The sequence below is a fragment of the Gorilla gorilla genome, chromosome 1 (genome assembly GCF_029281585.2).
Source record: "Gorilla gorilla gorilla isolate KB3781 chromosome 1, NHGRI_mGorGor1-v2.1_pri, whole genome shotgun sequence".
NCBI lineage: Eukaryota > Metazoa > Chordata > Mammalia > Primates > Hominidae > Gorilla > Gorilla gorilla.
This window is the reverse complement of record NC_073224.2, coordinates 95,937,920-95,963,400: the sequence shown is the minus strand read 5'-3', so window position 1 is coordinate 95,963,400 and position 25,481 is coordinate 95,937,920. Positions and strand designations below refer to the sequence as shown.

Below are 25,481 nucleotides of genomic sequence, written 5' to 3'. Positions count from 1 at the left end.
TTATTGCATATGGGGCTTCTACCTGGCCCTGAACCCACACAACACTATGCCTCAGTTTCCCCTCTTTGTGCCCAGAGTGTACCCTCCTCTAATTCCATGCTCTCCACCCCCGTGAAGCCCCTGCAGAGTCACTGATCTAAAATGCAGAACCCTGGCTGGGCATGGTGGTTCATACCTGTAATCCCAGCACTTTGGTTGGGGGAGACCAAGGTGGGCAGATCACCTGAGGTCAGGAGTTCAAGACCAGCCTGGCCAACATGGTGAAACCTGGTCTGTACTAAAAATACAAAAATTAGCCAAGCATGGTGGTGCACGTCTGTAATTTCACCTACTCGGGAGGCTGAGGCATGAGAATCGCTTGAACCCGGGAGGCAGAGTTTGTAGTGAGCGGAGATCACGCCACTGCACTCCAGCCTGGGTGACAGAAGGAGACTCTGTCTCAAAAAATAAATAAATAAATAAAAATTAAAAATGAAATAAATAAATTAATTCAATTAAATTAAATGCGGGATCCAGGTTTCAGAGCATCCTGGACCCCAGAACTGGAGAAAGAGGGGAGCAGCCCTCAGCTGGGGTCCCCAGGAGTAAATGTTAGATGGCTCCATGCCTGGCTGACAGCTTTAGGTTTGCTGTGGAGCTTCCTCATATTGTCTCCTTCTTCTGCCCCAACCCAACATGTCCCTAATAATTTCCAGGCTCCTGTGGCATCTGGGTGGCTGAAGAAGCCGGGGAGATGAAGGACCATGCCTTCCAGCCTCTTCCTGGCTGCTGGCCTCTCCCTCCCCTCCTTGGGCTCAGCTTTCCTGCCTCAGGGGTCCATCCATCTGTCTCTGAGCTCGAGAACCACCCACTTCCTTGGGACTGCTTCTCTTCTCTCATGCCACAATTGGAGGATGCAATTTTCTTCATCTTTACAGGCAGCTGGAAGGAGGCTTCTCTCTCCACTACACAGATGGGTAAATTGAAGCCAGTGGGAAGGAATCTCCTCACCCAAGACTTCCTGGATTGCTGGTGGCAGGGCCAGATGCCCCTCTCACAGACCTCCCAGTGCACTGCCAGCCTGTCCTGTCTGATTTAGACTGTCAGAGCTGTCAGGAGCTGCTCGGAGTCAAGTTCCAGATGACTGCGTATGTGGCACAAGCAGAGGCTCTGGCTCTGATCTCCCTGAGGGGCACAGCTCCTAGTCCATCCCTCGCCCCACGCCAGGTAGGACCTCCTTACCTTTGCCCTGATACACCTTGAGGAGCAGGAGGAGTACGAGGGTGACCTCTTGCCCCAGCATTTCCACAGGACAGAGGGGACAGGCCAGCCCCTCCACCCCACCAGACTCTCTGCCGTGCACGGGCTCAGCAGTCCCCAGTCAGCAAGAGGACGATGGGGAGCAGAACTGCCTTGCAACCTGTCCAGCCACAGTTTCCTCAATTAGAGGCTGTTAACGCCTGCTGTGAGCTGACAAGGCCGCTGAGAAAGCCCCAGCGCCTGGAGCTGGTCTGACAGTTCCCACAAGCCAAACTGGTGAAGCTTACCTCAAGTGGGAGGGTGCTTGAAGTTCACAGTGACTCACAAAGCCAGTTTCAAAATTGCATCCCGTTCTCTGCTTCAGCCCAAGCAATGTTCCAATTCTCTGAATCCTGTGTGGAGAGACCCCCATGGGGGCCAAACAGCCAGTATCCTCGACTGTTCCATTCCAACAGACATTGTGGAGGTGGAGTGGAGAGGGGCTGGAGGAGGAGTGGGCTGAGATGTAGGGCCCTGGATAAGCGGCTAACAGTGTTGAAGGAAAGGAGGAGTAGCTGAGAGAACATAGGAAGAGACCTAAGGGCTGGAGGCACTAGAAAAATCTAACAAGCCTGGGGATTCCATGCAAGTGTACACCAAAGTTTAAGCACATGTAAATTAAATTTGTTTCATAAGAATATGCTTCACACGGGGCATGGTGGCTCACGCCTGTAATCCCAACACTTTGGGAGGCTGAGGCAGGCAGATCACTTGAGGTCAGGAGATCGAGACTAGCCTGGCCAATATGGTGAATCCCCATCTCTACTAAAAATAGAGAAATTAGCCAGGCTGGGTGGCATGCACCTGTAATCCAAGCTACTTGGGAGGCTGAGGCAGGGGAATCACTTGAGCCCAGGAGGTGGAGATTGCGCTAAGCCAAGATCACGCCACTGCACTCCAGCCTAGGTGACAGAGCGACACTGTGTCTCAAAAAAAAAAAAAAAAAAGAATTTGTTTTGCTCCACATTTCCGATCTGTATGTCTAGATTCCCTCCCTTCCTCTTTTTCTACTTTTCCATGGTAGTCCTCTCTTCCCTCTTTTGCCTTCTCCCAGAAGTGACATGGGCCTGTTTTTGCTGCCTTCCCATCCATGCTTGGACGCCACCCTCCAGGAAGGCCAGGCAGCTATGGATCTGCTCAGGCCCCCATGGAGGGGTGGGGACAGCGGCATCCCCCCTCCCCTGGAACACTGTGCTTCAAGGCCAGGCCCCAGGGTTCATGCCTCTTTCTTTCTTCCTTCTGCTTTCCCCTTAACAAATACTTTCGGTTCCCTTCAAGTCCACTCTTATTCTCTTTTTCCATCCTTTGGTCCATTTCCAGCCACCTTGTCTGAACTTGGCAGGGGGCAGCAGACTGACAGCTTCAGCTGCCAACAGAGGCAGCAGCGGGGCTCTGGACAGAGCGCTGGATTTAGAGTCAAAGACTTGGACTTGCAGCTCCCATTCAGCAACTTACAACCTATGTGATTCTGGCCTTGTTGCTGTCTGAGCCTGTAGGGTCAACAATACATCCTCCCCACCTTCACAAGGTAGTTTTCAGGATCAAATTAAAAATGATACTTGAGAATATGCACACAAAAAACACTGGACATAGGTGAAGTTTTTGTGGTTTTGTTTTCATTTTTTTAAGCTCTGAATAGCTTTTTCCAGCTGGTCTAATGGTTATCATCTCTTCGCTCCTTTGTCTCCTCCCAAGGGTCAGCCCTCAACCCTGGGGAATTTCTTCAGAATTGATCTGGCCATGTCCTTAACCTTGAGAAGTGGTGCACAAGACATGATATAACAAAGAGGGGTAAACTTCCTCACATGACAGGTGGAAAACAAGATCCAACTGTTGGAACCCACTAATGAATGTGAATTAGGAATCAGCCTCTCCAATCCTGACCCCAACACACCAGCTCCATCCTTCCCACCAGGCATGTGGATGACCTATCATCTCCTGGAAACTGAACTCGGAGCAGCTGTACCACTTAGTGTGTGTCTGTCTTGTGGTCCCTGACAAACTCTATCACACAATATCTGCTATTTGTAGGCTGATCGCAGTGGCTCATGCCTATAATCCCAGCACTTTGGGAGGCCAAGGCAGGCGGATCACTTGAGGTCAGGAGTTCGATATCAGCCTGGCCAATGTGGTGAAACCTCATCTCTACTAAAAATACAAAAATTAGCTGGGTGTGGTGGCGTGTGCCTATAATCCCAGCTACTCGGGAGGCTGAGGCAGGAGAATCCTTTGAACCCAGGAGGCAGAGATTGCAGTGAGCCGAGATCATGCCTCTGCACTCCAGCCTGGGAGACAGAGCAAGACTCTGTCTCAAAAAAAAAAAAAAAGTGCTGGGCGCAGTGGCTCACGCCTGTAATCCCAGCACTTTGGGAGGCCAAGATGGGTGGATTACCTGAGGTTAGGAGTTTGAGACCAGCCTGGCTAACATAGTGAAACCCTGTTTCTACTAAAAATACAAAAAATGAGCCGGGTGTGGTGGTGCACGCCTGTAATCCCAGCTACTCAGGAGGCTGAGGCAGGAGAATCATTTGAACCCAGGAGGAGGAGGTTGCAGTGAGCCGAAATCACGCCGTTGCATTCCAGCTTGGGCAACAAGAGCAAAAACAAACAAATAAACAACAATAACAAAAAAAACAACAATATCAAAAAAACAACCTGCCATTTGTTCTACACACTGACCTCCCCAGCCCTGAGCTCTTCAACACAAAGTCTATGCTCTCCTTAGCTTAGTGTTTCCAAGCCTCACCCAGTGCCTCGTTCTTCAGAGTTGATTAGTAGATTGTCAAGTGCTGAAGGAATGAATGAATTCCCTAAGGAAGACATTTCTATTTCCCCTGAGATAGACTGGTTAGCTAAGTCACCATGGACTCTGCCCTCTTGGAGTTTTTATTTTGCCCCACCGAATTTTTGTGCAGAGAGCCCTTCTGTGCAGCTCAGCCACTTTAGCACGAGGACCCGAGACCTACAAAATCAATATAAACCAGAGACTCCCTTAGCTACATTTCCCATACATATTCACGAGATCTTTATAAGTCTGGGACAGGGGACTCAGACAGGGGCATTTAAAGGTTAGCGGCCATCTGGGAATCAAAGGTTCATAAACCCCTGCCCAAACCATGCTTTCATCAAGTTTCGGTGAGTCAAGGTCATTCCAGTAAATCCCACTTCTGATGCCAACTACAAATTTCATGAGTCCCCAGGACCACCCATTTCTGAGACAAATTGCAAGTTTGAGGTCCCCAAGACCACCTTCAGGTTTGATAATTAACTAGAATGACTCACAAAACTCACTGAAAGCTGTTTTACAAATGTTTTACCCAAGCCTTCACAAAGAACCCAACTGATCTTATAGGTATAGTCAACCAATCTTGCAAGAATTCAACAAATAACTTCTGTAATATTAGAGTTTATTAAAGCAAAAAATACAGATGAAAATGAGCCAAGGGAAGAGGTACCTAAGGCAAGGTCCAGGAGAGTCCCAAACAAAGGAGTCAGTCACAGCACTTCCAGTTCTCCTCTCCCAGTGGAGCTGTGCAGACAGGGCCTACTTCTCCCAGAAACTATGTGTGACAATACACACAGAGAATATTGTTAAGCAGGGAAGCTCTTCCAAGTCTTGGTGTCCAGAATTTTTATTGGGGCTTGCTCACATAGACATGGCTGACCACCCATGTGGCTGACCATAGTCTCTGGCCCCTCCAGAAATTGAGTTGATGCTATGTGGCCAGAGCTCCCACCATAAATCACATTATTAGCATTGACAATGCTAACAAGGTCCCCAGTAATGAAGATACTCTTATCAAGCAGGACATTTCAAAGCTTAGAGATTACCTCCCAGGAGCCAAGGGCAAAGGTTGGGCCTCTCTTTGAACAAGGTTAATCCTTTACTGCACCACTGGAAAGAAGTTTATTAAAGTTGTCAAAGATGAACCGTTCACAAAGAGCCCAACTGATCTTATAGGTATAGTCAACCAATCTTGCAAGAATTCAATAAATAACTTCCGTAACACCAGACACTAAATGAGAACTCATTGCCTTTATTTCTAACCATCTGAATATTGTCTGTGTTCCTGTTTGAATGAAACCATAACGACACTTTTAATAAGCACAATCTCTTTTTCTGTCTCTTTTTCTCAGAAGGGCTAGAAAATCGCTTTCCCTTCTATGTACATTTATCTTCTGTGGGCTTTCACTTGTTGGAAGAGAAGTAGCCAGTTATTGTTTATTTATTGGCTGTGATAACTTTCAGGTTCAGGTTAAAGGTAAGAGATGCAACAGTCTCATAAAGAAGATGGAAGACAGAGCCTCTCAAAACAATTTATGGGACATCAGATAATGCAGAGAACCCACATCCACAGGAGCAAAGGCTAAAGAGTGCAATCCATGTCTTAACTCATCTCAGAATTTCAACATAACAAGAAATTTGCCATTCCCAGATTCAGTGTGAGAAACAGCTCTGACGATGCAGAGAACCGCAGGCTATCTCTCTGACACTAGCAATGTGGTGTGGGAAATGGAATCAATCTCTGCTTCCCTGTGTTGGAACAAAATGTTTCTACATGAAAAAGGTACAAAAAAGTTTTCCCAAATTGCAAGGGAAATGCACCATAGAATAGCCTCCTATTTAGCCTCCTATTTAAAGATAATTAAATATAAATTTGTCTTATACATTTGTATCTTTTATTACATTGTATAAATCAGAATCTGATTTAGTATGAAATTATATTCTGAGATTTTTATGTTTGACATATTAGTAGACCAAGTGTTTTGCAATTAAAAAAAAAAAACATAATGACTTCTAAGTGCCCTACCATCTAGTTTGTGAATTTTATCTAGTTTGTGAATTACAAATACAGAAAATCAAAATTGGGGTTATAATGATAAAGTCATTTGTGCAAGCCAATGTTCTCTTTTAATTTTTTTGTGCTACGTTGACACCTAAAAAGAAATGAATGTGATCAATGTTTAGTGGTGTAATCAGATAAACTTATGATATGGTTTGGCTGTGTCCCCACCAAAATCTCAACTTGAATTGTATCTCCCAGAATTCCCACATGCTGTGGGAGGGACCCAGGGGGAGGTAACTGAATCATAGGGGAGGGTCTTTCCTGTGCTAGTCTCGTGATAGTGAATAAGCCTCATGAGATCTGACAGGTTTATCAGGGTTTCTGCTTTGCTCCTTCCTCATTTTCTCTTGCTGCCACCATGTAAGAAGTACCTTTCACCTCCCACCAGGATTGTGAGGCCTCCCCGGCTATGTGGAACTGTAAGTCCAATTAAACTTCTTTTTCTTCCCAGTCTTGGGTCTGTCTTTATCAGCAGAGTGAAAACAGACCAGTACAACTTACAACCAAGTTGTTATTTTAATGGTTTGAATATCCGTAATTGACCATGAAATTGTTTTGACATGACAAAACTTTACTGTGGAGTATTTTATTCTACATCACATTGCTGTTTTATTCTATTTCACATTGCTGTTTATCCCTCATGTAGAATCCTCATCAGTCCTGAGAGTTTCCCTGATTCTATGTGTCACTGAATCTACCACACAGGTTGCATGGGCCCACGCATTCACATATGAGATTATAGAAGATGAAGAACCTAAAACTGGCTTCCTGTTCTCTAAGAGTTCCTCTTCTTCTTCCCCTATCCGTGCCCTAACTGACCTCCCTACATGATTTTCATGTGAAGCTCTCTGGGTTTTTGTGGCATACCCTCTCCTGCTAAGAAGTTGCCTCTGGCCAGGCGCGATGACTCACACCTGTAATCTTAACATTTTGGGCGGCTGAGTTCAAGAATTTAATGGGCAAAAATAAAGAAGTCTGGTAACACCAAGTATTTGAGGGCATATGGATCAATTGGATCAATTATATACAGCTGATGGGAATGTAAATTGGTACAATTCTGTGGAAATAAATTGGTGTTATCTTGTAAAGTAAAATATTTATAAACTCTAATGATCCAGCAATATGACATCTAGTTATATACCTACATATAAGAGAAAGTTTAGCACATATATACCTGGAGACACATATGACAATGTGCATAGCAGCATTGTTTTGTATTGGAAAAAAAACTGGAAACAAAACAAATGGCAATGGGAGAGTGGAAAAACAAGATGTGATCTATTCATACAATGTAAATTCAATAGCATCGAAAATGAATGTGGGACAGCACAGGAGAACAGTAGTTACATAATGTCATAGGAAAAAATAAGCACCAGAAGACAATATACAATATGATAGTATTTTTATATAGTTTAAAAACAAAAAATTAAACATATTATTTGGGCATCTGCATGATGTGTGTGCATGATTGTTAAAAAGTAGCTTAAGCAATAGGATCTTAACCACAAATTGAGATAATGGCAACAACTAAGGAAGAAGGGAGGGATGGAGTGACATAGAGGAACACAGAGGTAGGTGTAGATTATTAATAATATTCTAGTTGTTGGGTTGTGTCATGATAAGCGTCCATTGCATTGTGAAAGAAAGGAAGGTGGGAGAGAGGTGGACGGGGGTAGAAGGAGAGTGAGAGAGGGAGCTGACCTAGCTGCCATGCGTCTCTGGCTGCTTGTTACAACCACAAAGAAAGACCACTAATACTACCTCATCATGAAACCTTTCAGGTAATCATTAGTGTTGTTCACTCTGATACAATTCTCCTCTTTTGGGGCAGGGTGGGGACATGGAAGGCTGCACTTCTCTTTGAAGTTAAACAGGACCATGTGTCTTGCTCTGGCCGAGCAATGTAAGCAGAAAGTGTCACTGTCAGGCTGAAGCCTTTAGGAGAAGCAAGACACCAGTCAACACACTCCTTTCTCCAGCTTCAGTAAATACCTAAAACACATAGCATTGGCTTGGTAATAGGCTTACTGGTGATGAAGAAATTAATATTGAAGGTTGGAAAGATGGCACTCCATGTTATGTAAGAAGTGAAAATGTTAAGAGCGTTGCCTGTGGCCACTCAAGAAGTGTGTTATATACCTAGTGCCCTTGAGCTCTAAGGGAAGACATCAGGGAAACAGAATGCAACGCTGTGTGCCAGCTGCCTTTGGTAACATATTATGAAAGAGAGGCCCAAAGGAAAAATCAGATGGTCTGTTTTGCAAGCAGCAATGAAAGAACTAACTGACTCCGTGTCTTCAACAGGTAAATGGTAAAGAAAGCTTTCATTAATAAATGATCTTCAATAAAGACACACACAAATACATACACGTGGCTGGGTGTGGAGGCTCACCCCTGTAATCCCAGCACTTTGGGAGGCTGAATCAGGTGGATTGCTTGAGTCCAAGAGTTCGAGACAAGCCTGGGCAATGTAGTGAGACCACAACTCTACAAAAAAAAAAATTAATTAGCCAGGTATGGTGGCATGCCTGTGGTCTCAGCTACTTGAGAGGCTGAGGTAGAAGGATCTCTTGAGCCAGGGAGGTCAATGCTTCAGTGAGCTGTGCTCATGCCACTGCACGCCAGCCTGGGCAACAGAGTGAGACTCTGTCTCAAAAAAAGAAAAAAAATACACACACACACACACACACACACACACATGCACGCGCACAATAAAAATCTTTCTCTCCATCCACCTCAGTCAAGAACAAGTATTAAGTGCATTCATACTCTTGTACAACCATCACCATCATTCATCTGCAGAACTCTTCATCTTGTAAAACTGAAACTCTATCTATTAAACAATAATGGCCCATACCCCTTTCCCCACAGCCCCAGGAAACAATCATTCCATTTTTCTGTCTCTATAAATTTGACTATAGGTACTCATAAAGTGAAATCATGCAATATTTGTTTTTTTCTGACTGGCTTATTTCACTTATCATAATGCTCTCAAGATTCATCCATGTTGTAGCTTCAGTCAGAATTTTATTCCTTCTTAAGGTTGAATAATATCCCTGTCTATATCTATATCTATATATAGATATGTGTACATATATTTGTATATATATGTATGTATACATATATGTACATATATATGTATACATATATACCACTTTTTGCTTCATCTGTCAATGGGCACTTGGGTTGTTTCCGCATTTTAGCTATTGTGAGTAATGCTGCTATGAACATGGGTGAACAAATATCTCTTCAAGACCCTGCTTTCAATTCTTTTGGGTATACACCCAGAAGTGGAATTGCTGAATCATATGGTAATTCTATGTTTAATCTTTTTTTTTTTTGAGACAGAGTCTCACTCTGTCCCCTAGGCTGGAGTGCAATGGCACAATCTCAGCTCACTGCAACCTCCGCCTACTGGGTTCAAGTGATTCTCCTGCCTCGGCCTCCTGAGTAGCTGGAATTACAGGCATGTGCCACCACACCCAGCTAATTTTCATATTTTTAGCAGAGATGGAGTTTCACTATGTTGGCCAGGCTGGTCTCAAACTCCCGACCTCAGGAGATCCGCCCGCCTCAGCCTCCAAAAGTGCTGGGATCATAGACGTGAAGCACTGTGCCTGGCCTATGTTTAATCTTTTGAGAAACCTAATACTGTTTTCCACAGATGCTATACCATTTTACATTCTGATATGGTTTGGATCTGTGTCCCTGCCCAAATCTCATGTCCATTTGTAATCCCTAGTGTTGGATGTGGGGTCTGGTGGGAGGTGATTGGATCATGGGGATGAATTTCTCCCTTTGGTGCTGTTCTCATGATAGAGTTCTCACAAGATCTGGTTGTTTTAAAGTGGGTGGCACCTCCCCCCCCCGCGCCCCATGTCCAACATGTAAGATGTGCCTGCTGTTCCTTCGCCTTCCACCATGATTGTAAGTTTTTTGAGGCCTCCCAGAAGCTGAGCAGAAGCCGCTATGCTTCCTGTAAAGCCTGTGGAAACATGAGCCAATTAAACCTCTTTTCCTTATAAATTACCCAGTTTTAGATATTTCTTTATAGCAATGTGAGAACAGACTAAAACACATTCCCACTGTCAGTGCATAAGAGTTTCCATTTCTCCACATCCTCACTAACACTTGTCATTTTCTGTTTTGTTTTGTTTATAGTAGCCATCCTAATGAGTGTAAGGTGGTATCTCATTGGGATTTTGGTTTGCATTTCTCTAATGATTAGGGATGCTGAGCATTTTTTCATATGCATATTAGGCATTTGTATATCTTGTTTGGAAAAAGGTCTATACAAGTCCTTTGCCCATTTTTAATTGGGTTGTTTGGTATTTTGTTGTTGAATTTTGGGAGTTATCTACATAGTCTGGATATTAATTCTTTATAAGATATACGATTTGAAAATATTTTCTCCCATTCTGTGGGTTTTTACTTTGTTGATAGGGTCTTTAGGTGCACAACATTTTTAAATTTTCATAAAGCACAATTTGTTCATTTTTTTCTTTTGTTGCCTATGCTTTGTTGTCATAGTCAAGAAATTATTGCCAAATCCAGTGCTGTGTTGCTTCTGTCCTATTTTGATCGAAGAGTTTCATAGTTTAGGTCTTACATTTGAGTCATGGGTCTATTTGGAGTTAATTTTTTTTTTTTTTTGAGATGGAGTCTCACTCTGTCACCCAGGCTGGAGTGCAGTGGCGCAGTCTCGGCTCACTGCAACCTCTGCCTCCTGGGTTCAAGTGATTCTCCTGCCTCAGCCTCCTGAGTAGCTGGGATTACAGGCATGCGCCACCACACCTGGCTAATTTTTGTGTTTTTAGTAGAGACAGGGTTTCACCATGTTGGTCAGGCTGCTCTCAAACTCCTGATCTCATAATCCACCCACCTCGGCCTCCCAAACTGCTGGGATTACAGGTGTAAGCCACCATGCCCAGCCTCAACTTTTATTCTTTTATATGTGGATATTCAGTCTTCTCAGTATCATTTGTTGAAAACACTGCCCTTTCCCCGTTGAATGGTCTTGGCAACTTTGTCAAATATCATTTGGCCATATATGCTAGGGTTTCTTTCTGGGCTCTCTATTCTATTGTATTAGTTTGTATGTCTGATCTTATGCCAGTAGCACACTGCTTTGAGTACTGTAACTTTGTAGCAAGTCTTGAAATCTGGATATCTGAGTCTTCAAGCTTAGTTCTTTTTCATGGTGGTTTTGGCTATTTGGAGTCTCTTGAGATTCCATATGAATTTTAAAATGGGGTTTTTCTATTTCTGCAAATAAATATCATTGGGATTTTGATAGATATTGCATTGAATCTATAAATCACTTTGGGTAGTATTGACATCTTAACAATATTAAGCCTTTCAATCCATAAACATGAGATGTCTTTCCATTTATTTAAGTCTCGTTTAATGTCTTTCAGAAATATTTTGCAAGGAGTCTTTCACTTCCTTGACTAAGTTAATTCCTAAGTGTATTATTCTTTTTGGTGCTATTGTAACTGGAATTTTTAATTTTACTTTTCATATTGTTCATTGTTGCTGTATAGAAATGCAAATGGTTTTGTTTGTTGACTCTGTATTTTGCTACATTGGTGAATTTATTTATTAGTTCTAACAATATTCTGTGGAATCTTTAGGGTTTTTTTACATATAAAATCACATCATCCATTAACAGAGATAATTTTACTTATTCTTTTCAATTCAGATGACTTTCATTTGTTTTTCTTGACTTATTCCTCTGGCTAGAACTTCCAGTACTATGTCGAATAGAAGTAGCCAAAGTGGCCATTTTTGCCTTGTTCCTGACATAAAAGAAAAGCTTTCACCATTAAGTATGATGTTTGCTGTGGGTTTTTCATCTATGACTTTTATTTTATTGCATTGTAGTTGTTTTCTTCTCTTCCTAGTTTGTTGAGTGTTTTATCATGAAAGAGTACTGATTTCTGTCAAATGCTTTTTCTGCATCCAATGAGATGATCATGTAGCTATTTTCCTTTATTCTATTAATGTGATGTGTTACATTGATCAAGTCTCATATATTGAAACATCCTTGCTTTTCAGAAATAAATCCCACTTGGTCATGGTTTAAAATCATTTTAATATGTGGCAGGGTGCTGAGTGTGATGGCTCATGCCTTTAATCCACCACTTTGGGAGGCCAAGGCAGGCAGATTGCTTCAGCTCAGGAGTTCAAGACCAGCCTGGCCAACATGGTGAAACCCTGTCTCTACTAAAAATACAAAAAAAAAATAGTGATATGTATATATATATATACATATATAATGTGTGTATATATACGTATATATACGTATATGTGTATATATATACACGTATATATATATACGTATATATACGTATATGTGTATATATATACACGTATATATATACGTATATGTGTATATATATACACGTATATATATACGTATATATACGTATATGTGTATATATACATATATGTGTATATATATACGTATATATACGTATATGTGTATATATATATACGTATATATATACGTGTATATATATATATATATATATTTGGTTTGCTAGTATTTTGTCAAAGGTTTTTGCATCAATGTTCTCAAGGGATACTGATCTGTGGTTTTCTTTTCCTGTAGTGCCTTCACCTGGCTGTTATCAGGGTAAAGCTGGACTCACAGAATTAGTGAGTTTAGCCTTCTCCTCAGTTTTTTGGAAAAGTTTGAGAAGAATTGATGTTAGTTCTTCTTTAAATGTTTCTTCACTGGTAGAATTCACCAGTGAACCATCAGGTCCAGAGCTTTTCTTTATCAAGAGATTTTTTATTACTGATTCAATCACCTTATTAGGTATACGTTCATTCAGATTTTCTATTTCTTCATGATTTAGTCTTGATAGGTTTTATGTTCCTAGGAATTTGTCCATTTTATCCAGGTTATATAATTTGTTTGTGTAAAATTGTTCATAAGCCTGGCATGGTAGTTCACGCCTGTAATCCCACCACTTTGGGAGGCCGAGGTGGGTGGATCACCTGAGGCCAGGAGCTCGAGACCAACCTGGCCAACGTGGCAAAACCCAGTCTCTACTAAAAATACAAAAATGAGCCAGGTGTGCTGGCATATGCCTGTAATCCCAGCTATTTGGAAGGCTGAGGCACAAGAATCGCTTGAACATGGGAGGCAGAGATTGCAGTGCGCTGAGATCGCACTACTGCACTCCAGCCTGGGCAACAAAACAAGACCCTGTCTCAAAAAATAATAACAATAACTAATATATATCAAGCAGTAACTATAAGCCAGGCACTCCTTTAAAGGCTGTATGTTATTTCATTTAATTTTTATGAAAACCACATGTGAGGACTTTACTGCTCTTATCTGTAATTTACAGATAAGGAAACTGAGATTCTGATAGACGAAAATTTTTTGAAGGGTCAGATTCATTTAGACCTTTAACAACCTCACTCTCTGGATGTGGAGCACAATGAAAACAATGACGGCTAAAAACTTTCCCAGCTCAGAGATCTCTGTGGTCACGCCGAGGTGGCAGGGAAAGCCACCTTCTCTGAGAGGTCTTCACTAACATGCCTTTCTGGATTGGGGATCGCTCTCCTGTGTTTCCACAGCTCCACAGGAAGCTCTCATGGGAGACTTTATCACCTTGCACCTGAAGGGCCCCTGGGCTCCACCACCTGCAGCTTTAGAATTGGGTTCATCTGTCTTCTCTATCACTTCTCTATCACCGTATCCCCAGCACTTAGCCCAGGAACTAGTACACACTCAATGAATATTGTTGGAATTAATTCATAAAGGAATCTATAAAAGAGAAACACTGTTCACCTCTCTCTCCCACCACTGTCTGTGCACTCCCAGCCAACAGTGTCTGGCACACAAAAGGTGACTCACATACAGGGGAACTCCAACCAGAGATAAAAACATACTCAGGTTTGTCTCCTCTAGTTGGAAGAAGGGCATCTGAGAGTGAAGAGGGACAGAGACGTCTGTGTTTCAGGATAGAGAATGGGGACAAGGGGTAAGAGAGAAGGCAGGAAAGAACAGATGACAGAAAATGAGTTATTAAAAAGGTAGGAAGAACTAAAGAAAGAAAGGCTCTAGAGAGAATACTAACAATTTCTAACCCAGGTCCAAATAGATCTAGTTTAAACAACAAAGAAAACCCTCCCAGACAATTTTTTTTTTGAGACGGAGTCCTAGTGTCACCCAGGCTGGAGTGCAGTGGTGTGATCTCAGCTCACTGCAACCTTCGCCTCCCAGGGTCAAGCGATTCTCCTGCCTCAGCCTCCCGGGTGGCTGGGATTACAGGCATGCGCCCCCATGCACAGCTAATTTTTGTATTTTTAGTAGAGATGGGGTTTCACCATGTTGGCCAGGATGGTCTTGATCTCCTGACCTCATGATCTGCCCACCTTGGCCTCCTAAAGTACTGGGATTATAGGCGTGAGTCACTGCACCCCACCCCTCCCAAACATTTTCTAAGCAAACTTCTTCCCCTTCCTCTTTCCCTTCTTCTTCCCCTTCCTCTTTCCCTTCTTCTTCCCCTTCCTTTTTCCCTTCTTCCCCTTCCTCTTCTAATTCCTCTAAGTCCTAAGAACTTTAAACTTCATTTTCTAACCAGTGAGAAGTAATTGACACTTAGAGTGGCAAAGAATTGCAAGGGCTTGTCATAATCCAATTTGCATTGTAGAGGAAACACAATATTATGCCTAATATTTAGTCACGGGTAAGAACTGATGCCATCCCCATCCTATCTGTACCAATAACCCACTGGGGATGATTTGGCCACATGTCTCCTTCTGAATGAGCACCTGCAGATGGGAGCCCAGGAATGGTTAAGCCACTGCACAAGGAGAGTCACCATCATCACAACATGCCAGCCCATTCTTCCCTAAGGAGAACGCTCAGTCACTAAGGTTAGAACATACTAGATATAGATATTGGGTATATCTCCTCTTTGTTGGTTCACCCCCCAAAAAATGGACTCTTTTCTCTTTTCGGGTCTTCAGGTTGAGGATACAAATTGATCAGTCCATGTGGGTGAGTTAGGAAGGGTTAGGATAAAATGCTTCCTTTCCCCTTGCCTGTATGCCTGTGGCTATTTTAAGGGCTATCGAAAGGGAAGTAGAGATGGCATGTTTCTCTATCAGGATTCCGGAGTCCTGACAGTCCAAGCACACATGCAGTTGAAGTACAATCAGCCAAAGCAATACACATGCTTTTGAAATTTCCTATAGTGCTTCACCCCTACACGAAAGGAATTCACAGAAACACCAAGCCTTGAGTCAATATGATTTATTATTTTCTCTTCTGCCATTAACATTCTAGCTACTGGGCAAGTTGTTCTCCATCTTTGGGATCTCATGGTTGGGAGGAGAGGTCTGGGTTCCCTCCCACAAAACTCTCAACGATAGAATAGAAGCACAGCTGCCTCAGTTATCTCACGGCTGCTGCTGTAACCAACATGAGTTCCATATCCACTCCAATCAAAACCAGAAAAATCTCCACACTGCCGGGGACTGGACTCTGGAAAGTATCCTCCTCCACCAATGCAGTGCTGGGAAACAAAGAGAGGAAGAGGCAGTAATGAGAGATCTGCCAGTGAGGCCAATGCCATCTTAACAGCTGAATCCAGTGATTTCTTTGGTCCTCATCAGACTCTCCATTGACAGTGTTGATCTATTCTTCCCATAAAAACCTCTCTTCCTTGGCTCGCACCTGTAATCCCAGCAGTCTGGGAGGCCGAAGAGGGTGGATCACTTGAGGCCAGGGGTTCGAGACCAGCCTGGCCAACATGGTGAAACCACATCTCTACAAAAAATACAAAAATTAGTCAGGTATGGTGGCAGGCACCTGTAGTCCCACTACTCAGGAGGCTGAGGCAGGAGAATTGCTTGAACCTGGAAGGTGGAGGTTGCAGTGAGCTTAGATCACGCCATTGTACTGCAGCCTGGGTGACACAGTAAGACCCTGTCTCAAAAGAAAAAAAAAAAAAAAAAAACTCTCTTCCTTTAGCTTTAGTGACATTATTGTCTTGACTTCCTTTCAACTTTTCTGAACATTCATGCTCAGAGCCCCTGCCTGTTCTCTTCTTTCATAAATCCTCTAAGTGCTGCTCCCTAGTGGACGGCCTATCTCCCTCTCCCTTATAAACTGCATGACCACTGTGGCCTCAATTACTAAAAATTCATTGATGGCCCCAAAATCTCCATCTCCTGTTGAGATGCTTCTTGTGCTGAAGACCTCAAAGTCCAGCTTGGATATCTACACAGGAATCTCAAGCTCCAAATGACCAAAATAGAGTTAATTATATCCCTCATTGACCCAGAACCTATTCATCATCCAGACACTCTGACTTCATAAATGACACTCCCTCACCCAAATGAGAACCATGTTATTCTAGACTTCCCTGCCCATCCTCTGTATTCAACTGGTGACATGGTTTGGACCTGGGTCCCCACAAAATCTCATGTCGAATTGTAATCCCCAGTGTTGGGGGTGGGGCCTTGTGGGAGGTGATTGGATCATGGGGGTGGTTTCACATGAATGATTTTACCACCAGCCCCTTGATGCTGTCCTCATGATAGTGAGTGACTTCTCATGAGATCTGGACATTTAAAAGTATGCAGCACCAGCCGGGCATGGAGGTTCATGCCTGTAATCCTAGCACTATGGGAGGTTGAGGCAAGCAGATCACTTGAGGTCAGGAGTTCGAGACCAGCCTGACCAAAATGGAGAAACCCCATCTCTACTAAAACTACAAAATTAGCCCAGTGTGGTGGCTTATGCCTGTAAACCCAGCTACTTGGGAGGCTGAGGCAGGATAATCGCTTAAACCTGAGAGGCAGACATTGCGGTGAGCCTAGATCGTGCCACTGCACTTTAGCCTGGGCAACAAGAGTAAAACTCTGTCTCAAAAAAAAAAAGTGTGTAACGCCTCCCCTGCCTTTGTTCCTGCTCCTGCCATGGGAGACACCTCACTCCTTTTTTGCCTTCTGTCATGATTGGAAGTTTCCTGAGGCTTTCCCAGAAGCAGAAGCCACTATACTTACAGTACAGCCTGCAGAACCATGAGCCAATTAAACCTCGTTTCTTTATAAATTACCCAGTCTCAGATATTTCTTTTTCTTTCTTTCTTTTTTTTTTTTTTTTTTTTTTTTTTGAGACAGGGTCTCACTCTGTCACCCAGGTTGGAGTGCAGTGGTGTGATCTTGGCTCACTGCAACCTCCACCTCCCAGGCTTAAGCAGATCTTCCCAACTCAGCCTCCCAAGTAGCTGAGACCACAGGCATGTGCCAGCAAACTTGGCTAATTTTTGTATTTTTTGTAAAGACAAGTTTTGCCATGTTTCCCAGGCTGGTCTCAAACTCCTGAACTCAAGAGATCCACCTGCCTTGCCTCGCAAAATACTGGGATTACAGGCGGAAGCCACCATGCCTGGCCAGTATTTCTTTATAGCAGTGAGAGAATGGACTAATACAACTGGTATTCCATTTCAAATCTTTGGAATTTATCAATCCCACCATTCAGGATTCCTGAGCCTTAACATTTCAACCACACAAGGGATGGCCTGAGTGAGGTTTCTAGAAGATGATGTCCAGGACTGTCCCAGCAACTCCCCAGTGCAGTGTGTATCTAGGCAAACCATGGCTAGGGTTGGAGAGGTCCAGGTTTTCTCTGAAATATAAACCTCAGATGAAGGAAAACAACACCTGTGTTTCTCAAGGAATCTCAGCTCTAAAGACTTCTACACAATGTTTCAGCACACAAGCCTCACCCCAGCTCCAAGCGATTGAGTGTTTTCTCACAAAGGCTGAACACCCAGTAATGGTTCTTTTGAAGCCTCACCCCTTGATTTTGGTCTTCAAAGGGACAGGATATGCATACCTGGACAAAAGTTCCCACGGCCCTGGCCCCTGAAGCCCAGCAATGAGCAAGAGAAGGTCACACTCCCACACACATACACACACACCCCAGTCATACCACACTCAACACACACACACATACAACACACACTGACAAACTCGACCTTACTCACAGGTCCCTGTGGTCCCCACAGAGACTCACGTGCTCAGTGTTACATCCGGTGACCCTCATTCCAGCACACAAGGCGTTGGCTGCTCTCTCGTTATTAAATACCCTGAACTGAACAAATCCCGCAGTGAATTCCCCTGAAAACAAGAGGCAGAAAACAGCATTCAAGGAAGATGCTAGAAATTGCTTTCCTTAGGCCAGCCCAGAGGCTCTCGATGCCAAAGCTCAGGCTACAGCCCAACATTCCAGCTGTACTGGTGGAGCCCAGCACCCCTGTGGCCAATGGCTGGTGCATCCTGGCTTCAAACTTAGCTAAGAGGGGCCTTTTCCCAACCCCAGAAATGAAGAGCTGGTCCTCAGAGAGGGCTCCTCATATGCCAGAGGCTTGTGAAGAGAAATTCAACTCTGCAGGAAGATCACCACTGAACATCTCCAAGGGCTGAGTTGCAAAATTAACAGATGTATTCACTCTGTTCCTGTTTACATTTTTCTTTTCTCCTTTATTTTAAAATGTCAACTCCCAAATGTAAATAATAACAGCTTTGAGTTCTATAATATATGCTCAGCCTCTGCGGAGCATACTATGCTACCAACTTTGGCTTCACACAAAATAAACTCACAATAGAAAAAAAAGTCTCGCCATTTTTTCGGTTGTTCTGTGCACATGGACCTGGCCTGGTCCTAACAAGCTCCTGCAGGGCTGAGAGTGGGTTGTTAGGAGTAAAGAGTCTGGAGTCTGGAGCCTGGCCAGGCGCAGTGGCTCACACCTGTAATCCCAACACTTTGGGAGCCGAAGGGGGCAGATCACCAAAGGTCAGGAGTTGGAGACCAGCCTGGCCAACATGGTGAAATCACATCTCTACTAAAAATACAAAAATCAGCTGGGCGTGGTCATGGGCACCTGTAATCCCAGCTACTTGGGAGGCTGAGACAGGAGAATCATTTGAACCTGGGAGGCACAAGTTGCGGTGAGCTGAGACTGCGCCATTGCACTCCAGCCTAGGCAACAAGAGTGAAACTCCATCTCAAAAAAAAAAAAAGTCTGGAGCCAAATTTCCTCACCCCAATTGCTGATTCTTCCACATATGCCTTGTGATCTTCGCAAGTTTCTAAACCTCTCAGTGCTTCAGTTTCCTAAAATGAGGTTAATAAAGTTCAAATCTCAAAGGCAGCCATGCAAATCAAGTGGGGCAATATAGGGAACATTACAGAAGAGAACCAGGCTTCAGTCCGATGCATAACTGTTACCTAGCATAGTTGAATGTATTCCCTTTCCTACCAGGAGTTCAGAGGATCATTAAAGACTCACGCTGGCCATAGGGTGAGTAATAAGATGCTGTTTTCTGGGCGTCGCCAAAATCATAGACCACAGGGATCGCCGGGCCATTGTCAGTCCAACACTTTCCTTCTCCATATTTCACTGGATATTTCTACAAAGAACACAGAAAAAGTCATGGAGTAAAGACAATAGCTTTGCCATTACCAGCATCTCCTGGGATGCTGCCATTCATAGAGGGGAAACAATGCTTTCTCAGTGACTGAGATTACTTCAAAACCAGTCAAAATAAGAATCTTTCCATGACACTGCTGCCAGTTAGGCGAGAGCTGTGCTTCTGCGGCAGCCTGGACCACTTCATTCTCTCTCTCTCCTTCTCCCTGACCCATCCACACTCTTCCTGACCCAGCTGTCCTCTCCAATAGGTCCCTTCTCTTGCCTGGCTTAGAATTCCTAAGAGAAGCAACAGAAGCCATCAGCAAATCTGGGTTAGAAGAACATGGGAGACAGGCCCATTAACAAATGACTCCTGCCCAACCTCTAACACTTGCTTCTCTGTACACCCATGAAAACCAGTCCCAGCCAACAGCCCTCTGTACCTGGTAGATGCCAAACAGATTATGTCCCAGTGTCTGGAGGAAGCCAGTGTCTGTGCGGTACCTCAGCAGGGAGCTATTTCTCCAGTGCTGCATGGGGGACTTATTGGGCACGTGCCAGATGCCCAGGTCCTTGGCCTGGATGTCGTAGTAGCCAGGGTTCTGGAAAGCAACAGACACTGAGCCTGACTGGGCCAGGAGGTCCCAGGAGGCAGAAGGTCCACACATGCAACTTCAGCTGGACTGAGAGCTCTGGACTCCAGATGAGCAGATGGCCAACCATACTCAGACACCCCACTCCCAGCCGATGATCCCACCACACCCAGGGCCCTAACAGCCTTGTTAGGAGGAAGTTGTGATTCAAAGTGTAAGTTGGCTGGGTGTGGTGGCTCATGCCTATAATCCCAGCACTTTGGGAGACCAAGGCGGGCAGATCACTTGAGGTCAGGAGTTCGAGACGAGCCTGGCCAACATGGTGAAACCCCATCTCTACTAAAAGTACAAAAATTCGCTGAGTATGGTAGAGGGTGCTTGTAGTCCCACTACTTTTGAGACTGAGGATCATTTGAACCCAGGAGGCAGTGGTTGCTATGAACCGAGATCACACCACTGCACTCCAACCTGGGCAACAGAGTAAGACTCCGTCTCAAGAAAAAAAAAAAAATATGTAAGTATTTCTCTCTTCTTCTCCAGCCCATTCCACATCCCTACCTTCCAGCCATCCCTCCTGCAGGCTTGTAGCCAGCCACACTCCACTCCTCACCCTCACACGAGTGGGTAAGAAGTGGCACCAACCTTGTAGTCATCGCTCGTGGCCGCCTCTGCAGATCCAAAGGTGTTGTAGTTGGCCCAGTTGCCGTCCCCCTCTGGGTAGTCTGCTTTGCTGCCCTGCTGACTGGACCAGCGATCGCCCACCGTGCACTTCCCATGCATGTCATTCTCGTGCACGCTGGCCACCAGGGTCCAGCCGCCACCCCCAGAGGTCATGTCACAGAAGGTCTGGTAGATAACACCATTCTCAGTGCGGAGAAAATACAGGCCATCTGTAGAGGGAACCAGCCCAGAGCCTCCCTGTCTGAGAGCTGAGGGTTCATCTCAGCCCCATGACAAGAAAGGCCCTAGGAACCAGAGACATGGCCTAAAGGCTCCTGTCCTGAGTCACATCACTAAGTGCTCCCAGGGGTACTGGGGCCTCCCTGAGTTCAGAAGATCATGTTCCTGTAACTGAGGCAGAACACAGAATTGTATAAAATCCCAGTGACATTTTTCATAAAGTTAAACATGGAATTATTGTATGACCCAGCAATTCCACTGCAGGTCTATCCCCAAAAGAATTGAAAACAGGGCCTCACGCTGATGCTTTTAAACCAGTGTTTATTGCAGCATTAGTCACAAGGGCCAAATAGAAGAAACAATTCAAATATTCACCAACAGGTGAATGAATAAACAAAAATGGTGTATGTGCATATATGTAGCTGCAGTGGATAAAAGGAAATGAAATACCCATGCTACAGCATGGACAAACCCTCAAAACACTGTGCTAAGTGAAATAAGCCAGACACCAAAGGACAAATACCATATGACTCCAATTACATGAGGTAACTACACTAGGCAAATTCATGGAGATAGAAAGTAAAATGCAGCTACCAGAGACTGAGGGAAGAGAGTTATTGCTTAATAACTCCATGTTATTTTTTGTTTTGTTTTTGTTTTTGTTTTTGTTTTTGAGATGGAGTCTCACTCTGTTGCCCAGGCTGGAGTGAAGTGGCACTATCTTGGCCCACTGCAACCTCTGCCTCCTGAGTTCAAGCGATCCTCCCACCTCAGCCTCCCAAGTAGCTGGAATTACAAACATGTACTCCACACCCGATTGATTTTTGTATTTTAGTAGAGACAGGGCCTCACCATGTTGGCCAAGCTGGTTTCAAACTCCTGGCCTCAACTGATCCACCCCTCTCAGCCTCCTAAAGTGCTGGGATTACAGGCCTGAGCCACCGCACCCGGCCCCTCCATGTTATTAAGTACGGAGTTTCTGTTTGGGGCACTGAAAAAGTTCTGCATATGGATAGCTGTGATGGTTGCACAACCTTGAAGGTAATTAATGCCACTGAATTGCACACTTAATATTGCCTAAAATGGCAAATCTTATGTAAATTATAATATACATATACTTTACCATAATTTTTTAACTAAAAGACAAAAAGACTCCCAGAAGACACAATCCTGATACCCTGACTGAGCTCTGTTTGAACGTTTCATCACTCACCAAATGCACTAGGACATTCGTCTTTGATTTCCTAGCAGCTTCTGGGCAGAGATGGAGACAAAGAACAGGTCCATTCCTTGGAGTAAGTATTAGCCTCATCTAGGGAATACACAGGGTTTATTCTCATTCCTGGTTTGACACAAAACCTACCCTCTCCTATCACCAGTCCCACACTCATTCCACCACTGTAGCAGAACCTCACTGCCCAGGTGGTAAGGCCTGAGACAGCCAGTGTCATATCCACTCAGCCCATCAGTGTCACATCCACTCATCCCATCGGCATCATATCCACTCAGCCCATCCCACCCAACAGCCAGCACAGGCTTAAAGCCTGCCTCCCGCCACAAGACCTGTCCTTGTGCTGGGTCTTGCCCTAAGCACTGAGTAATCAAAGACATTAAACTTCCCCAGCAAGAGCTTGCCTCTAGAGGGAATTGCTAACAAGTCAACAGAAAATTGTATTGACAAGAATAAATGGTAGAAGAAAGGCAAACTCAAGAGAACAAAAGAAAGACTCCGAGGTAACAGTGGAGAATGGAAAGGCCAGAGAGCGAGCAGGGCAGTTGCCTGGGAGAAGAAGGCAAGAGGGGTTGTCTCATGTATTAGTCACAGAAGACCTTCCAGTCCGGGTGACATCTTAGCTTATTCTGAGAGAATAAACATGATTTATCAGTAGGAAGACAATCCAAGGCAGGGAAAACAGCATATCCAAAGGCCTAGAGAAAAAAAAAAATACAGCGTAGTCCAGCTGTAGAACTACAAGCTGCTTAATATGGCTGAAACATGGGGTGTGAAGTAGGGAGTGGTGAGACTAATCTCTACCCCAAAAAGTCTGCAAACTATTCGAACAGTCTAGGGGAAAGCTTTGAGGTCAGAGGTGACTGACCTCAGTTTCCTCATACCTAAAACACAGTTAACAAACAGTGCTTTTGCAAAGATGAAGTAAGAAGATATTTCGAAACAGCCTTTTCTTTAATAAAAAAAAATTTTCAGACAGTGAAGAAAAATACAAATTTTAAAATGTCATTGTTATTCTTGTTATAGAGAGGAAGACTGTGGAGAGAACATTCTCCAGGCACAAAGCAGACCATGTAGTTCCCATGGAAATCCCACAGCCAAGGCCACAGGAGTGGGCAGTGGCTGGAAGGTGACACAGTTCTTACCACAGCCCCCTCAGGGCCACACAAAAGCACAGAGCCTGGACCCAGGACATGCCTCAAGCAATACCCTCACTGCCACATGCCAGATTCCGCCAGAGACCAGAAATCGGCACTCAGTCTACATGCAAGCCAGCCTCTGTGCATCTCAGAGACATACTCTGTGTCCTGGGAGAGACCATGATCCCAGAAGTCATCCAGCTGAAGGAACTGCTGTCCCTAGCAGCGTGACTCACCTGTACTCCACCCTCTGGTGGCCGCTATGAGAAACAGCAGGAAGCTGAGTTGGTTCATTGTAATCTAAAGAAAGCAAGATGAAGGTCACCATCTTGGCCATCATTTTTCTCTACATCCCTGCCCCACCCCTGTCCAGTCCGACAAAGACTCCAAAACCCCTTAACTTTTGTTTAAACTTCACACATCTCTGAGACCAAAAGCAGACCTAAGCTGAAAACAGGGTTCCCCCAACTCACAGACCTTGTCTGAGTCTCAGCTGCACTTTCCTTGGGTACAGAGAGCTCCTTCACTCCCTCCACTGTGCCCTGGAGCTCAACAGAGTGCAGCTTTCTCCAAAAACACTCCTGATGTGGAATGAGGTGCTGAAAGCTTTATGGAGGAAGCCCAGTGGGGCCAACCCAGGTTTCCAGCCTCACCCTCCCCTGGCACAATGCCCAGTGCAGGGGAGGCTTCTGGTTATCTCAGGGAGGTTATTTATACAGTGGAATTAACAGGTTCTAAAGAAAAAACCAATCCTATATAACACCTACTAGCGTTGTTCCCGGATCTGGGGGTTTCATGGACCTGTGTCAAGTAGGAAGTAGACGAAGAGACTAACAAGAGTTGGTGTTGGTTTTGGGTTTTTGTGCCTTTCTTTCTTGCAAAATAAAAACTTTCTCTAAATTAAGCATCTGTTGGCTTGGCACGTTGGCTCAAATCCCAATACTTTGGGAGGCCAAGGCAGAAGGATCACTTGAACTCAGGAGTTTGAGACCAGCCTGGGCAACATAGGGCAACCTCTTCTCTACTAAAAATAAAAATAAAAAAATTAGCATGGCATGGTGGTACTTGCCTGTAGTTTCAGATGGGGCTGAGGCAAGGCAAAAGGGTAACTTAAGTCCCAGAGATAGAGGATTCAGTGAAATATGACCGTGCCACTGTACTTCAGCTTAGGTATCTCAAAATAAATAAATAAATGAAATTAATCATTGGCCATAATTATCAATTCATATCAATAGAAAAAGGAAATTTTAACAAAATGGGAAAGTGATCATTTCTGAATAAATTGGTAAAAAGGAACGGAGGGGAAAGAGATACAAAACACACAAAAAACGAATAAAAAAGTTTTAAAAAATATATAAATCTTTAGTTTGAATAATTTAGTTTCACACAAAGACTCACTACTTTGTCTTTAATTTTGTCATTTTGCCACAAACGAGGGAAAATTTACTACAGACTTCATTTGAAACTGAATCAGTATGAAACCTCTCTGCTACTTCGAACCTCCTGTCTTATTCCTGCTCCTATGTCATGAAGCTCTCAAATGCTACCCTGCAGCTATAATAGAATTACTCAGTTCTTCCCCAGTGATATCATACATCTAATACATAATGTCATTATAGCATTAATAATACTGCAACCTTTTCTTACAAAGATTGTGAATATCTTTTTTGTTAAGCTACTATTTCCTATTTGTTGGTTCAAAGTACTGATTTGCGAAAAATACTCACATATTGATAGAAGAAAATAAAATAGCACCCAAGAAGAAAAACTGCAAAAAAAGTTATACTTTTGTAAATTTAAAATCTATTAGAAGCTATTTGCTCTGTGTATCTGGAAAATAATTAATTAAATACAATTAAATCTATTAGAAACTAAATTAACTCATCAGTATAGGTAACAAAATGAACATACTCAGCTTTCATATTTACAAACAACAACCTCTTAGAAATAGAGGTCTCAGCCAGGCGCTGTGGCTTATGCCTGTAATCCCAGCACTTTGAGGGGACGAGGGTGGCCAATCACTTGAGGTCGGGAGTTCAAGA

At 43.9% G+C, this 25,481-nt stretch overlaps 2 protein-coding genes across 2 annotated transcripts in view; both read right to left on the bottom strand.

Moving 5' to 3' along the window:
* Window positions 1-1,492, bottom strand: part of CD244 (CD244 molecule) — a 32,732-nt gene extending 31,240 nt beyond the window's left edge. The window contains exon 1 of the mRNA XM_019036710.4: window positions 1,222-1,492. Coding sequence (XP_018892255.1) covers window positions 1,222-1,282 — 61 coding nt within the window. The 5' untranslated portion in view covers window positions 1,283-1,492. The remainder of the gene's footprint in view (window positions 1-1,221) is intronic.
* A 13,898-nt stretch (window positions 1,493-15,390) lies between these two features.
* LOC101146454 (intelectin-1) lies at window positions 15,391-23,982 on the bottom strand. Its single transcript, XM_004027732.5, is given in 8 exon segments — window positions 15,391-15,667; window positions 18,178-18,281; window positions 19,454-19,574; window positions 20,020-20,178; window positions 20,812-21,059; window positions 22,283-22,381; window positions 23,676-23,739; window positions 23,917-23,982. Coding segments are annotated over 7 exon segments (942 nt in total). The 5' UTR covers window positions 23,734-23,739; window positions 23,917-23,982; the 3' UTR covers window positions 15,391-15,514.
* Between the last annotated feature and the right edge of the window lie 1,499 nt (window positions 23,983-25,481).